At 36.7% G+C, this 17102-nt stretch overlaps 1 protein-coding gene across 2 annotated transcripts; it reads right to left on the minus strand.

Annotated features, from left to right (window-relative positions):
* Nucleotides 1–9943: 9943 nt before the first annotated feature.
* On the minus strand, nt 9944–16681 carry LOC122294573 (protein adenylyltransferase SelO-like). Of its 2 annotated transcripts, none has more exons than XM_043103440.1 (8): nt 16201–16676; nt 15729–15838; nt 15225–15281; nt 14831–15130; nt 14135–14382; nt 12724–13030; nt 12364–12637; nt 9944–10466 (listed from the first exon to the last, which is right to left on the minus strand). In XM_043103440.1, exons 1-8 carry the CDS (start codon nt 16603–16605, stop codon nt 10212–10214), a joined length of 1956 nt encoding a protein of 651 aa, XP_042959374.1. In that variant the 5' UTR covers nt 16606–16676; the 3' UTR covers nt 9944–10211. The 2 variants fall into 2 exon arrangements, with proteins under 2 accessions (XP_042959374.1, XP_042959375.1); XM_043103441.1 differs by having other exon boundaries at nt 10297–10485; nt 16201–16681.
* Between the last annotated feature and the right edge of the window lie 421 nt (nt 16682–17102).

Below are 17102 nucleotides of genomic sequence, written 5' to 3' on the forward strand. Positions count from 1 at the left end.
CATTACATTCTTTCCGTCCAAACATTCAATTTTCGGGTATATAACACTTATGCGCATATAAACCTTACATATATATATATATATATTTATCCACCAATTATATATATATTTTTTAAATGAACGGTTCAATCACAGTAAGCCGGACATGAGTTAGACCGACCAGTGCATTTTATGCTCTAAAAATCTGGAAACTCTCGAGTATCTCATCAAAGATTAATGTCCTGATTATGCAAAGAAAAAGCAAAACAAGGAAATAAAACTTTGTTGTAATACAAGACAATTCGAGTAATTAATGCATCGTTTTAGCAATATTCAATCCCTATTTCCGAACAAGGACTGGCACTTTTTACTTTTTAAGAAAATGAGAGGGGAAAAAAAAAGTTTCCAATCTATTTTGATGATTGATAATTGAGCAACATGGCTCTTACATACTGAGGTTCCCAAACTGGGCCTAACTAAAGTCTGAATTAAAAGAAGAGCTAAAATAAATATCAGGCCATGGCCCAATACTCATTACAGACGTAAAGACTAAAGAAAACACTACATGCAAAAGAAACTAAAAAGGTTGAGCCCATCAGGAGGTCGTTGGTGATCAAAGCCCTCAACTAGCAGAACTCCCTTTAGTAAAACACCTTCCCAATAGCAAGTACAACCTTCCCATAATGCCTTTCTTCCTTCTCCATGCACAAACCCTTCTCAGATCTGTTCTTGGTCTTCACTGATCAACTGTTTACATGTCCCCCCCCCCCCCCTCTTTTAGAGCACCTTGTCCACAAGGTGAGGATAGGCTTCTCTTAACTTAGAAAATTCCTCCCAAGAGGCTTCTTCTTCACTATGTCCTTGCCAATGAACTAAAACCTCAACCTTTGGGCGATTATGGAGCTTCAGCAGTTGTCGTTTAAGCACTTGTTGAGGTTCAGGCTTCAAGATACCTAATGGATCTACTGGCGATAGTGTTGGAACTATGGTAACCTTGGATCCCAATTTCTTTTTTCATTGACACAGGAAACGTAGGGTGGATCCGTGAGGTTGATGGCAGGTCTAACCTGTAGCCCACTGAACTGAGTTTTTGTAGGATCTGGCATATATGGCCCAAAATATCTTGAAGCCAACTTAAGGTTTCGTCTGTGTCCAATTGAGGACTACCGATACGGCTAGAGTTTGAGGTACACCCAGTCTCCAACCTCGTAACTCTATTTGTAACAGCCCGCTAGAAATTCAATTAAGAAATTTCTATTGATTTTAGGAACCTCGTGAAAACTCCGTAAGTTTACACGAATCGACTAATCGCATAGATTTTAGCATGTCAACATAGTTAGTGTTATCACTCACTATGGTGCCAGAAATGCGATTTTAATTATTTAAGGTAGTTAGAAGTGTCAGAATACATTATAGTCTACACCACTAGGCTTAATTGAATATTTAGAATTTTTCAGTACTAAGTTTATTACGTTTATTTTTGGAGTGAATAGTAACCTCGGTAAACGTACTAAGCGTAGTGTTTTCAAAATCACAGTGTGAAATGTCTAAATTAGGTTAGCGATATTTTATTTGGACACTTGGCAAGATCTTAACCACACATAATAAATAGTATTAGATACTTGGCACAAAGAGAAACCATTAGATGGAATTGTGAAGGAAATCAAGGTGTGAGATCATGACACCTAAGCAAAATACACATTTGGAAAATATCTTAAGAATAGAGATTTAAAATACACATGGAAATATTTTAGCCACCTTACTCTTCCAAGTCTACTCCACATTTGGAAAATATATTGAGCTGAGTTTTATAGATATTATTGGATAGAATATTTTGAGATAATCTTTTATAGATATTTTGGGTAGGAGAAAATCACACTCAACTCTCAACTCCAGCCTTATCATCTCCCTTATCTCATCCATAAGCATCTCTCCAGCCACCCCTCCCCACGAAATTATCTTCATTTACACGTTTCTTTAAAAGAATATCAAACACTTTCTCTCGGACAGCTTTTAGGAGTTCTTTTGCACGCCCCTTTCGAAGCTGTTGTAAGTGTTTTATCATAAAGTCTCCTTCATATAAGTTGTTCCTTTTTGAGTCTAGTTTATATGGATATCTTATTTGCCCCATTTGAAAATCATTTGGTCAGTCAAATATTGTGTAAACTATAGAAAGGTCATTCTGGGAGATAAACTGGAGAATATGTTATAGTTTGAAATTTTTGACCAAGCTAATGGATAGATATTGGTCCGAAATTTTTATGGAGTATTGTTAACATGTATATATGACTATTGGTTGAGTATTTTTGCATGATTAAAGGTTTTGATGAAAGATTTTCTTAGATTTAGAAACTTAGAAACTGGAAGAGGAAAAACCAGTTTCTGTTTTGAGAAAGTTTAACTCTTTGGTGGTCTAAACCTATTCTAATGACTTTGATAATTTTATTGGAGGATCCTAAGCATCTTATATACATGTTATATTATTATTTTGAAGATATTTGATGTTAGTTTTAAAGATATGAAATTTTATGTAAAGAGATATTCAAATAAGCCAAAGTGTGGATGTTCTTGGCTAAATTTATGTTTTGGTTAATTTTTAATCATGTGATCTTGAATTAGAAGCTTATATATGTTTTAGGACATCTTTTTAAACCATGTGATGGTTTGGTTTGAAGATCACATACTTATAAGTCATAGATCAAAAGGTTAATCAAAACAAGTTAGAAACAGAAATCAATGGAAATAGCATATGGGAATTTCGGCCCTATGGAGTTTTAATAGTTGTGATTAATTTTAAATTTCTCTAAAGTGATATTTGAGTTGAGGATAAAATTTACATGAGGCATGTAAATTTTGGTGACTTTTGGAGTTAGTATGCAAAATCCTTAAGTTATGGGTAAAACGGTCATTTTCCTACATGTAGAGAGTAAAATGGAAATTTTACTCTTCAAGTTAGTATTTTCCATATTTCAAGTTATTAATGATTTAGTGCTAACTTTTAGAATCACTAATTACAGTTCCTCGTGATCACGCTTGAGGTTTTATAAGAAACGCGGAGATCGAGGTAAGTTAGCTTTTAACTTACTAGCAGTCTACTGTGTATGTGTGCTAAGTAAATGAACTACAGTGTATGTATATGTGTTATTATATATGTCATGCCATGCTAAGTTATCACGTAATTGTCTGTTATACAGAATTTATTCTGTCATCAGTTTTTATCTGTTACATAATATATTCTGTCATATATTATTGTACGTTACAAGTACATCATGCTAAGTATGTCATCTATTACATGTATGTCAAGTCATGTAATATTCACTGTTGCAAGTATGTCATGTTAAATATGTTGTTTATTATATGTTATGTCATGTTACGAAATGTTTCTATCTCAAGTTGGTCATGTCTTTCAAGTCATGCTAAGTCAACTTTATGTGGAATACATGGGGTCACAACAACTGTGGAGTATGTATTTAACTGCATTGAGTTTGTGTAGAATACATGGGGCCACAACAACTGTGGAGTATGTATTTACACGTAAAATACATGGGGCCACAACAACTGTGGAGTATGTATTTTTCATGTTAAGTCAAGTTTATGTAGAATACATGGGGCCACAACAACTGTGGAGTATGTATTTACACATAGAATACATGGGGCCACAACAACTGTGGAGTATGTATTTTTCATGTTAAGTCAAGTTTATGTAGAATACATGGGGCCACAACAACTGTGGAGTATGTATTTAACTGCATTGTGATGTGTAGAATGCATGGGGCCACAACAACTGTGGAGTATGTATTTACACATAGAATACATGGGGCCACAACAACTGTGGAGTATGTATTTTTCATGTTAAGTTAAGTTTGTGTAGAATACATGGGGCCACAACAACTGTGGAGTATGTATTTTTCATGTTAATTCAAGTTTCAGAGCAAGTTCATGCTAAGTCAAGTTTCAGATCAAGTTCATGTCAAGTCAAGTTCAGTTCATATTTCAATTTAAGTTATGTCAATTATGCTATGTTGTACGCTAAGTTATGTTTTAACTACTTATGAATTTGATTATGCATTTATGCTTTTACTGTCATCCATGCATCATTAGCCTGTGTGGAAGTTTTTTGTTAACTTGCTGAGATTTGTAATCAAATCTCACTGTGGTAGTCCCAACTACCATTCCCCCCGAATGGTAGATCTTGATACAGGACCTGAAGGAGGATCAGGAGCTGACCAACTAGACACAGTCGACTGAACGACGGTGCGTCGTTAATGTTAATATAGTAGTTAAATTACTACTTGTACGATAGAGTTGCATCTCCAGTACTTTTGGATCATAACTATTTTGGACTAATGCTGTGATCTTAGTTATTCAATGGATCTTTATGTATGAAGTATGTTTTAAGCATTTGGGATATTTTCAATTTGGTGCATAGTATTGCTAAAGAAAAAAATTATCCGCTGCGAATATTGCATAATGTTAGATGCATGTTAGGAACATTGCATCTTATATGTCATGAACGGGGGCAGGTAACCTTGTGTTGCATGTCTCGACGCTTCAAATGTCCGTCCAATCCCAAACGGAATTTGGGGGCGTCACACTATTCCTTCATCCTTAGATCATAATACTTCTTCATTCTTTCATGTGCACGTTGTAAGTTGTGCCTCAGTAACATTGATATCTGGTCTCGTGTCTTCAAGGAGGTTTCTACTGCCTCTAACTGGGCGGTTCCCAGTACATAGTTAATGATCCTCGGTGGTGGGTACCCATACAATGCTTCAAATGGGGTAAGTTTGGTAGATAGGTGTTGAGTGGTGTTATACCACCACTCCAAGGAGAATCCACTGGGACTAGTCTTTGGGGCAATCATTGGTGAAACACCTCAAATAATGCTCAAGAGTCTTGTTAACAAACTCAGTTTGTCCATCTGTTTGGGGATGGTAAGCCGTGCTAATGTTCATCTAGACTCCTTGTAAGGTGAACAATTCTTGCCGAAATTTGCTGGTGGATGTGCTGTCACGATCTGAGATAATTGATAGGGGTAACCTATGGTGTTTAAAGATGTGCTTCAAAAATAACTCTGCCACTATTTTTGTTGTGTAAGGGTGTCGTAAGGGGGTGAAGTGGCTATACTTGGTGAGCCTATCTACCACAACCCATAAACTGTTGAAGCCATGAGAATTAGGAAGCCTCTCCATGAAGTTCGTAGTGATGTGTGTCTAGGGTTGGTTGGGTATAGGCAGGGGTTGTAGGAGTCCACTAGGTAGGGTGTTGTCCATCTTCACCCTCTAGCAAACATCACAGTTCCTGATGAATTGTTTGACATCATGCTTTAAACCTAGCCAAAAAAATTCCCTCCTAAGTTTATGAATAGTCTTCTCAAACCCCACATGGCCTCCCCAGGGGCTGTTGTGCATGAGTCCTAGTAGCTTGTTTTTAAGGTTTTCTTGGCTAGGAATGTACAACCTGTTCTTGTAGATGAGCAACTCTCCTTTCGTAGAGAAATCAGAAGCTAATTGTTGGGTCTGTCTTGCACTGTGAAATTAGTGTCTGAACCCTTCAACTCTTCTAGCCAATCTATGGAGGGAAATGGTATTAAGTCCAATGAGACTTCTTCTTCACTATCTTTCCTTGACACGGTATCGGCTACCTTGTTTTCAATACCCTTTTTATATCCTACAACAAAGTCATAGCCCAATAGCTTAGTAAGCCACTTTAACTTACTAGGGGTGCCCACCTTCTAGTCCAACAAGTATTTTAAACTCTGTTAGTTAGTTTTGATCACAGAATGCTGCCCTACTAAATAAGGCCTCCATTTTTGCACCACTGAAACTAATGCAAAAAAATTCATTTTTATAAGTTGACATATCCCAAGCTCTCCCCTTCAGAACTTGACTAAGAAAGGCTAAGGGTCTCTACATTTGCATTAGGATTGCACCAATAGATGTACCCGAGACATCACATTCTATTGTAAAAGGCTAAGGAAAAATCAGGTAGTGCCAAGACTAGAGGTTGCATTACTGCTTCCTTCAACTTCTGGAAAGCTTCCCTGGACTCATCATTCCACTTAAATTTATCTTTCTTCAACATTTATGTAAGTGGGGTAGCAATGCCCCCATAGCCCTTGATGAATCTCCTATAATAACCAGTGAGTCACAAAAACCCTTTTTAAAGCCTTAAGGGAGTTGGGAAATGGCCAATCCTTCATGGCCTGTAATTTTTCTAGGTCAGCGTGTACTCCATTGGCAAAAATTATGTGACCTAAGTAGGCCACTTCAGGACTCCCAAACTTACATTTAGTTTTCTTAGCAAAAAGTTGGTGCTGCCTTAAGACTTCTAGGGTTACTTTTAAGTGATCCAAGTGCTCATTCTCATTTTTTTTTGTACACTAGGATGTCGTAAAAAAACACCAATATAAATCTCCTTAAATAAGGCCTGAAAATGTCTTTCATCAGTCTTTGGAAGGTGTAAGGGGCATTAGTGAACCCAAAGGGCATCACTAGGAACTCATAATGGCTCTCATGAGTTCTAAGTGCTGTTTTTTCCACATCTTTGGGTTTAACCCGAATTTGATGATACCTAGACCTTAAATCCTGCTTAGAGAATATTGTCAACTCATGTATTCCATCCATTAACTCTTCTACTATGGGAATAGGACACTTATCTCTAATTGTGACCTTGTTGAATCTCCTATAATCCATACAAAACCTCCAAGTGCCATCGACTTTCTTTAACAATAAGATAGGGGATGAAAAGGTACTTTGGTTGGGTTGTATGACTCATGAAGCTAAGAGTTCCTTCACAATCTTTTCTATCTCATCCTTTTAAAAATAAGGATATCTATAGGGTCGAATAAAGATAGGTGTAGCCCCTGAGACTAAATTAATTGCATGATCTTATGCCCTTGAAAGGGGTAAGCCCCTTGGTTCACCAAACACATAAGCAAAGGCCTCAAGTACAAGTTGTATTTAAAGTGCTAGTTCCTCTTTGCCATCCATTTCATTTAGTTCTATCCCTGGTAAAATTTGTAGTAGTATGCCCATTTTTTAAAACTTATATCTTGGTGCAATGAGCCTTCTTCAATGAGATGAGTAGCAGCTAGTCCTTTTAGATCCACAGGCCTTCCTTCAAAGATAAGTTTCATTGATAGCACCTTGAAGTTCCACAGTATTAGTCCTAGGTCCCTTAGCCATTGAACCCCCATAACCATATCACAACCTGTAAGGGTTAGAATATGCACATCCAACGAGAACTTCACAATCTGTATCCATACCTCCAATCCTTCAATTTTGCCCTCACTGGACAAGAATGCTCCATTGGCCACCTTCACTTTGACAGTTTCTTCTATGTTTATAGGTAACTGATTTCTTTTGGCTATTGCTGGATCTAAAAAGTTATGGGTCAGCCCTGTGTGAATCAAGATGGTAATCCATGTATTTCTTATTTTTACTTTAACTCTCATGGTTTTAGGGCTTTGTGAACCTATGAGAGCATTTAGTGAAATTTTTGGATTGTCTATCTTCAGCACCTCCATGTCCCCCTCATTCTTGGGTTTTAGAGCTTGTGTGATGTCTATCTTTAGCACCTCCATGTCCCCCTCATTCTCGGGTGGACCCATGTTCTAACTATTATCAATCTCAAACTCTTGCAAAGCTTCTTCAAGGATGTACAGCTTAGGGTTGAGGCACCTATGGCCTGGGCTTCACTTAACGTAACATAGTCCATTTTCTTTCACTTGGATCTGGTTTATTTTGTGGATGAATATTGATGACTTATGTTGGGTTGGGGTCTTTTGTGGTGGTGGATGGCTGGAACCTGGTATGTGGGATAGGATTGGCATATTGGATTTTTTGGACAAATTGAGGTTTTCTTCTTGTAGTTTGGATAAGCTATAGGTAGTAGTTAGATTTGAGGGACTAAACATTCTCACTCGAAGCCTAATTTTATCCTTTAATCCACTTAAAAAACAACTGAGCGTATAGGTGGCAGATAGCCCCCTTAATCTATTGGATAAAGTTTCAAAGTGACACCTCACTTGTCTCATCTTAGTTAAAGCTTCCAATGGGTCGTTATACGTATTAGGGCCAAATCTGACTAACAATGCCCTTAGAAAAACATCCCAATCTGTTAATTGACTTTGAAACCAGACCAAGGCTTGGCCCTCCATATGAAAATAGATCGATCTGATATGATGGTGGGGTAGTGTGTTGTGGAAAGCAAAAAATTGATTTGCCTTACATAACCATCCAGCTGGATTCTTGCCCTCAAAGGTTGGGAAATCCAAGTGGACAGATCTAGTTTGCACTTCACCTAGTGAATTGTTGCTGTCGTCTCAATGGTGGAGCCCCGATGAGGACTCTCCTTGATATGGGCTATGATTTTTTCTGCATTTCTAGGATTTAAGCTGCTAACTGTTGCATGATAGTGTCTCCTTGTCTTTTCAGGGTTATCATTTTACTTTCTAAATGGTGATACTGAGTCTCCAACCCATGATACTGGTTTTCCACCTTGATGTACTGCACATCTATAGATTTCTTTAAAACTACCAAGCCTTCTTGCAGCTCTTTTAGAATGAAACATCATAACATAATGTCATATACAACAAAAGGTCATAAACTTGCACGAAATAGAATGTCAGAAATTTACACAAAAGAGTTTATATATATATATATATATATATATATAAGGAGAGCAAATAAAAAGCAAGAGGCATGATTGCATTGCTTTTAGGCTAATAGGCTTTTTCTTTTTCTTTTTAAAGAGAGAGAGAGAGAGAGAGAGAGAGAGCTAATAGGCTTTTAGCCTTTTGGGGGTTTCTGGAAGGACCAAGAGATTTCGCATGGCAGTGGAGTAGTTGGGCCATAAAAATATCATTTTGTCTTTATTTTTCAGTTGATTTACAAAAAGACCATTAATTTAACATTATTCATCCGTTTGCATTAATTTTAGACTGAAATCATCATTCTGGCTAGAATATCGAAATCCATCCACAATGGACCGAAATCAACCAGAATTTGATTTGGTATGGAACAGTGACCTACCCCATGTCGGTTACTGTTCTGGTTTGAAAAATTCCTGCTATTAAGGTTGGAAAGGAACGGATTTTAAAACTTTGATTTGCACAGAAATCGTATCTCTCTAATACTAAAATTATAATAGATCTGATAAATAAAGTAGTAGAAATTACAAATCTCACTTTGAGGGTGAGTACCTCCAAAAGAAAATGCGAGACAAAAACAGAAGTTTTTAATCTTTTTCGATGATCTGATAACTGAGCAACATGGCTCTTTCTTATTGAGGTTCTCAAACTGGGCCTAACTAAAGTTTAAATTAAAAGAAGGGCTAAAATAAATATCAGACTGTGGCCCTAAACTCATTACAGACGTCAATACTAAAGAAAACATTACATGCAAAAGAAACTAAAAATGTTGAGCCAATCAAGAGACCGTTGGTCAAAACCCTCAACTAGCAGAACTCTTTTTCGTAAAACACCTTTCCAACAGCAAGTACAACCTCTCACGATCGAAGTACTTCCCTCCCAGAATCTCTTTATTCCTTCTCCATGCACGAAACCTTCTCACGTCTGATTTTGGTTTCTGCTAGTCAACCGGTTACATATCATGAACAGTAAGTTTTTAATGATGATATTTACTTACTATTTATTTTATTTTCCTTATCTTTTAGTCCTCATGTCGGACACACCTCATATCCGGACACACCGTATCTATAGGTATGCTTCCAAGCATGCATTTTATTTTATCTTTTTAATGATTTTTTTTTTCAATTATTTTCTCTCATGCAATTTCTTTTGTTATCCTTTTGATTTCTCTGGGTAACTTCGCAACGGAATTTTAGAAAAAATAAAATTTTTTAAAAAATAAGCTTTAAAAAAATCCATACTATAGAATTATCCTAACAAATCTAAAAGATTCTGATCCATTTGCGAAATATATTTTTTCACAAATGAAAGTGATGAATTTAATTGTTAAAATTAAAACGCAACATTCTGATGGAATTATTACTACAAAGAAAACAAATAAAGAATCTCTCTCCCGTAAGAAAAGTGTTATACCTGCCTGCGCAAAGAAACCATGAAGGGCATACAACTTCCTAAATCTACCGTGGGATAACTGATTTTTTACTATTATATACACCAATCAGTCTAGAGCAAAAACGAAGTTGAAAACATGAAAAATCTCCTTTTGGTAGCTGTATAATATTATGAGCAAACAGGCAACTCATGAGGAACACGAAAGCATGCAAACACCAGGCCTATAAGCCCAAGCAGGAGGTAAGCGAGCATATTTTTCCATTCCCGGTTGCTCATCATATGGCCGCTCCATTATTTTAAGCAGCCTCCTGACTTCTCCAAAATCACCAAGTTCGGCAGCATCAATGGCGCTCTGGCATAGATAGTTCCTGAGTACATATTTCGGGTTCACTGCATTCATCGACACCTTCCTTTCCTCATCTGAGATGCCACCACTGGCCAGCTGTAAAAGTTTGAGAGCTCTGTGAGAACAATGGAATTAACCCTACAGTACAGACACACACTCTTCCCTGTCTGCTGTTCAACAGGAATTGTTTCCAAGACAGAAATTGATTATCCGTAAACTACATCCTATGGTTAGTAAACCATAATACCATTTAAACGGTTCCAAAGATATCTAGGTAATGATCGAAATTGAAATGGTAGTCATATAGCTTCGCATTTTCTACTATGTTCTTCCACCTTCATGGAAAACTCACACGGTTAAGAAGATCATGATGTGCTTGGTATATTATCGATATTGCGGTTAACAAAACACTTTTTAAGTTTGTTATACAATGATATATATTTTCCCAAAAGATCTGAATATACGTGGTTCATTCATGACAAACTTTGAAGTGAATCAAAAAACAAGATTGGATCATGTCCAAAAATAATTTTGGAAGAAAAGAACATCTAATGGAGCCCAAAAAAAAAAAAGCATAAGCGAGAGAGAGAGAGAGAGAGAGAGAGAGAGAGAGAGAGAGAGAGAGAGAGAGAGAGAGAGAGAGAGTTGAAGTCAAGAATGAATCATATATACTTAAATGCTTTGTGATATATACTTAAATCCTACGTGAAACACTAAAAAAAGCTAACAAAAGAATTATAAAAGTAACAAGGGTTGAAGCCACAGGACTGAATCTCCTAACTTCAATTAAATGAAGTTCTAAAAAATGGTTGTAACATAACAACCAAAGATTGGGCATTTCTCATTTAAGACCTTGTCCACTATCTTCTAGAAATTATTTCTACTCCAGAAGGTTCTAAACTTAATTCTGATGGTTCAGAGTGATTCATTAGTCAAGAAGCCCAGGGTTCTATTAAAGGAGCCACTGTGTGGTGCAACTCACCAGGAATAAGCAGCAGATCAGACATTGAGACAATTGACCACTTCACAAGGAACTACCAGGAGTTTGATTGCAGGACAAACACAATGGTCCTTATCTACTTGGTTGAAGAAACTCTCTGATGAGGGGAAGCTATCTGCATTCTTGGGGGAGATACAACCTAGTTTAAATGGCTCACCTAGGAGTTTTTTGATAACTGATCTCTCCTAAAGCAAGAATTGCCAAGATGGCTGACCAACTATTATAATGGCCTCTTAGGAGGTTTTGGAGAATTTTTCTGTAACGAATCTTCAGAAAAATAACCAATGGCTGCATCCTTGCCCCAACTCAAAAAGTAGATAACTAAAGCAAAGGACTCATAAACCTGCTAGACACTCACCCAGGGTGCCTTCTCTCAGTATCAAATAATTCTAGGGAAATAAAGGTGTAACTTAAGTTTATATGTTGTTGAATCAAATTCAAAGATATTTAACACTCATGAAGCTTAAGTGTTTCAGAATTTGCAACAGATAGGATACACAAGGCATTGTAGTCTATTAAACTTTTTTGTAGACCATATAAGTAGTGCCATTCTCTATTCTAAGAAGTACTTCTCTTGAAATTACATTCACTATAACTGTAAAGTCATCTCAAGGTAATGCTGGAAGATTTACTTTGATTGGTTCCTGGAGAAGGATCAAAAGCTTTCTAGATGATCCAACTTCCAAGTGTATATATTTTATCAATGTATTCACATAAATATGCACATACACAAGTAAATTGCATCTATCCATGTCATGAAAATTATAGGATGCATATTTCAAAATCTCTAACTGACTTGTGTCAGAATGCCAACATGCCCCAACAGAAAATAATATATAGAAAGCCATGGAAGTGAAATGGAGAATTGGAGAGAGGGGATCTGTCTATGGCTGTACCATGCAGGGGTAATGAAATAATTGCAATTTTCATGAGAAACAAATATATTCAGAGCCAAAAATCCAAAAATAGAAAAAAATCATAGTCATCATCTACCTCCTCAATGTAAGATTTTGCCCAGCTGATCCATGCCTCCTTCCGCTCCTTGCCAATATCTAACAAAACAGCCTTAAGTGGCACCAACAACTCCTCTTCAGGAATGCTGGGATCGGCTTTAATATTTGAAAGCAACCGAAAGAAATTTGTGTAATCTACTTTGTCAACCGCCATATTATTTAGAAGTTTACTGATCAACTGTTTATTGTACTTTGGGAGGCCAAGTTTCTTAGTCATTATTGCTTGATACTCATCCATAAATTTGGTTCCATATCTGTAAAAGTCAAAATACAAAATCATCCATTAGCCATCAAGTACACTTACTTTTATTTAGAAGAGAGGTTTAAAAGATACACACACCTTTCCATGGCATAGTTTGCCTCTCTGTCATTTATCAACTGGGCAGCTGACAGAGTTGATGCGAACTGTGCAATATTCCAGAGTCCAATATCAGGTTGATTTGCAAAACAGTATCTTCTACCAGGAAGATCCGTTGTATTCGGTGTGTAACTTGGATCAAAAGCATCCAGAAATCCAAATGGACCATAATCAATAGTGAGACCCAAAATGCTCATATTGTCAGTATTCAGCACACCATGAGTAAAACCAACCCCCTGCCAGTTTGCAATCAAGGTAGCGGTACGCTCAGCCACCTCCACCACCCAAGCTGATTAAATCCAACATTGAAAAACAAAGAGACAGAGTCAAGATTATTGCCTACAGTAATTTAGCTCTTCTTCAACCATGATGGCATTGACTATACAATGAACAACAAATTAGCGATAGATGAAAATAAAACTATTTGTCAACACGTAGTAAAATTCATCTTCCTTCATTATTAGAAGCCACAACTACACCAAAACTATCCATCTATCACTAAAAAATGTGTATAACATATAGGAGTGTCAATGAATTGAATCCTACTCTCCATGTACAGCAACATTAACTACATTATCTGGAGCAGATGAATTATTTGACTGAAGAAATCAGACATATGTGGACTTCACAAACAGATCGAAAGGTCAGAATCATAAGTACATAATAGATAGATTCTTGAACACTGAACAACCAAAGCTAGATTTCATGCAGCAAGAAAATTCCATTACTGAAATCCATTGAAAAATAAAAAATATGCACGTTGAAGAGGTCAGTTCAGTTGGACATCATCTAGGATGATGTTAGCCCTGCCTAATCACTTTCTAGGCATGATTTAAGCTACAACGCCATTGACAGGATCAGGCAAGCTAGTCGCCAAGCTGGGTATCCCCTACTCCAACACCCACAACTGTCCCAAAAAGGTACTAAATGAAAAACCAATCGACAGGGATCTACAAGCAAAAAGTCAAAGTGAACTCTTCTTATTACAGCTGTTAGATAAGGTGACAATGGTTTAGGAGACCATTAAGGTGTAGTTTGGATAGTGAGATGAGATGAGATGGTTTTAAATGAAAGTTAACAATTAAATAAAATATTGTTAGAATATTATTTGTTAATATTATTATTGTTTTGGGATTTGAAAAAATTGAATTGTTAATTATATTTTGTGTGGGAATTTAGGAAAGTTGTAATGATGAGATGAGATAAGATTGATATGAAACCGTTTCTGTATCCAATCGGGGCCTAAGTAATCACTTGAAAATGTTCTAGACATGGAGTTAACTAATCATCAAACCATGATATGAAAATTTTGTCATGGGATTTTCATGTGCACTAGCTTTATCATCTATGCCACTTGCACCCTTGCCAGCACTCTAAAATGAAAGTTGATTACCTGCATACTTGTTTGAAGTTAGATCCACAACCGAATGATCCTCGTCGCCTGTAGTAAAAGATAAACTCTCACTTCTACTCATGTTATCTATATGTGGAAAATGATTCCTAATGGCATAGTCTGCCAGAGCACGAACAATGCCAAGGTCCTCTTTCCCTCTAGAGGCATGTATCTGGTAAGATCCAAACCGCAGAAAAGATTGGGAAACTCTGCAGACAATTGCCCCAGGCTCTTCCTTTGGATTTCCACTGCAAATCAAGACATAAATTAGGATCCATATGCTTAGCATGCAGTTTATATGAATACAAAACCAAGAGCCCTAGAATCTGCCTATCTAATGGCAAAATTATAAAGATTGAAAGAAATTCCAAAAAACCAAAAGAATTAGAAGAAACAGGGAACAAAGAATTTAAAATTTTCATATTCAACATTTTTTTGACAAGTAAAAAAAATTACATTCATATAATAATCAAATCTTGAAGTTAAATCATTTTTTCATATAATAGTTACATTCATATATGGATTCTGGATCCATAGATTTTCCATAGCAAAAGAAATCTCTGCCCCATTCTCAAAAAATTAATAACCTTCAAACAGGGTTACACATTAAAATACAAGAAACTAGAATATGGTAAGGTGTAAAACCAACGTATACATAAACATATGCATCATAACTCATATAATGTTTGAACTTACTCATAAAACATGTCTCGAGTCACATATTTTCCTGTTGTGACAAGGCAGAGTGCACGAGTTGTTGGAATTCCTAGACTATGCATAGCTTCACTGCAAAGGAACTCCCTGATGCTACTGCGGAGCACGGCAAGGCCATCTGCAAAGCGACTGTAAGGAGTCTTCCCAGCACCTTTAAGCTGAAGTTCCCACCTTTCAGACTTAGAATTGATTATCTCTCCTAGCGTTATTGCCCGACCATCACCCAACTGTCCAGCCCACATGCCAAACTGATGTCCTCCATAGCACTGAGCATAGGGCAAGCTACACAATCAAAGATTAAATTGGATCTTGATGAAAAGTTCCAAGGCTCTGATTGTAATACTTGTGATAAAAACTTAATGAAAAAAATACTTACGCTCCCACCAATGTTGATGCCCCAGAAAATAAAAGGGAAAAATCTGGCCTTTCAAATCTGAAACTCCAGAACAAATTTCACAGTTAGGCCAATGGAGTGGATCTGACTACCACATTTGCAATATGTAGCACACCTAAAAGTAGAACTAACAAGGGTCTGTTTACCACAAGACTTCAGAGAATGATATTTGACCATGATAAGTAATAAATCAACCAAGTTCCCCAGATGCGGGTTTCCAACCATTGTGTCACATTATTACCTCATGCAAGTCATTTTTAATGTATACAAGTACCATGTTCTTCTTGTGCAGAGAAGAACCGGGCATTGAAAGTTAGCAAGAGTAACTCATCAATTTGGAAATGGCCATCAAAGCCTTTCTTCCTAAAAGATGCTTCCAAAGATATTCTGAGTTTCAGATAGATCTACATATGGTGTCACAAAACACAGCACCACACAATCTGACGTGCAAAGGTGCCAAACAGAAAGAAGAAGAAGAAAACTCACTCTTGAGGATCCAAACCAAGCAACTCTGCAACCGACTCTGACCACGCAACGAGCTGAGGATTCTCCACTTCTGCCGACGGCAACACTTTGGTATAACAAGCATGCAAAACCTAAAATCGCAAAGCATACGTCCCATTGAATTGAAAAGGTCTATCAAAATCACATCCATCAAATTAATCTTCTCCACAATAACATACCACTAAATTTCAATTAAATATAACAACTTTCTGACACCTGTTCTTTACAGGATCATTCTTAATTTAGAAATCATTCGAAATCATCTCAAAAGGTCCTATTTTCACTTACTTTTTATTTTCCTAGGTAAACATATACAAACGGGGAAAAAACCACCAGTCTAAAGAGTATAATACAAGTATCTGGGGATTTTCTTTTCCTTTCTCTATTCAGTGACCAAACAGAACATAACAAAAGCAAATCCAAAAAATAAACAAAAAGAATAAAGAAAGTAGACCTCTCGTGGGATGGTATCGGTTCTAGGATCACCAGGCAACTCTCTGACAAAGGAGTGGTCCCAATTGATATCCTCAAGCTTCAACCCAAGCCTCTTACTATAATCCCCAGCATCGCTCCCGAGGCTCTGGTTCTTCAAATCGCGCGCCACGGAGTCGACGGACACGGCAAGGTCCAGTGAAGGGGAGTCCATGGAAACAACACCACCAGCACCACCACCTGTTCGGGAGCTAACGTGGCAGGAAAGTGAGGGCGATACGGAGATATATGGAGGAGGAGGAGGAGGAGGAGAAGTAACCGGGAATCCGGTAGAACGGCGGAGGCGGAAGCTGAGAGCGGAGAAAAATGGAGCTGAGAGCGGAGAAAGAGAAGAATTCTTGGGAGAAAAATGGGAAAGCAACTTCATTTTCTTTTCTTTTGGTTTTAGAATTGTGTACTAAAAATAATAATAATAATTGCGTTAAAAATCCAAAATGAGAGAGAGAGAGAGAGAGAGAGAGAGAGAGAGAGCTCGGAGTTAGGACCTAAAGAGTCAAACAATCTACGATAAGATAGTTGCTACATACGTGACCGACCAACTCACCACGTTCACCTCCTCGCTATCTCTATTCTCTTCTCCTACGTTGCCCCTTGTAAATTTTATAATAAAATAATTATAAAATTATTTTATTATAAAATAAATTTAATGTATAATATATTAATTTATAAGAAAATAATACTATATCGTCTGAATTTATCTTCTCAATTTAACTGTTTATATATTTTATTTATTTTTAAAAATTTTTTGTTTAATAATTAAAGAAGTAATTATTATTATATTAATATTTTTTTAACTATTTAAAAATGGTTAAAAATGTTGGAAAGAAAAAATAAAAAAATAAAAAAAATATGAAATTTGGACTA

This window comes from Carya illinoinensis, chromosome 14, assembly GCF_018687715.1.
Source record: "Carya illinoinensis cultivar Pawnee chromosome 14, C.illinoinensisPawnee_v1, whole genome shotgun sequence".
Lineage (NCBI taxonomy): Eukaryota > Viridiplantae > Streptophyta > Magnoliopsida > Fagales > Juglandaceae > Carya > Carya illinoinensis.

Bases quoted from the DNA above. Each gene is read 5' to 3' on its own strand.
- LOC122294573 (XM_043103440.1), bottom strand. From the start codon at position 16,605: ATGAAGTTGCTTTCCCATTTTTCTCCCAAGAATTCTTCTCTTTCTCCG. The intron at 14,383-14,830 runs GTAAGTTCAAAC...CTTGATTTGCAG, and splicing joins ACTCGAGACATGTTTTATGA to TGGAAATCCAAAGGAAGAGC. The intron at 10,467-12,363 runs GTAGATGATGAC...AAACTTTTACAG, and splicing joins CAAAATCTTACATTGAGGAG to CTGGCCAGTGGTGGCATCTC.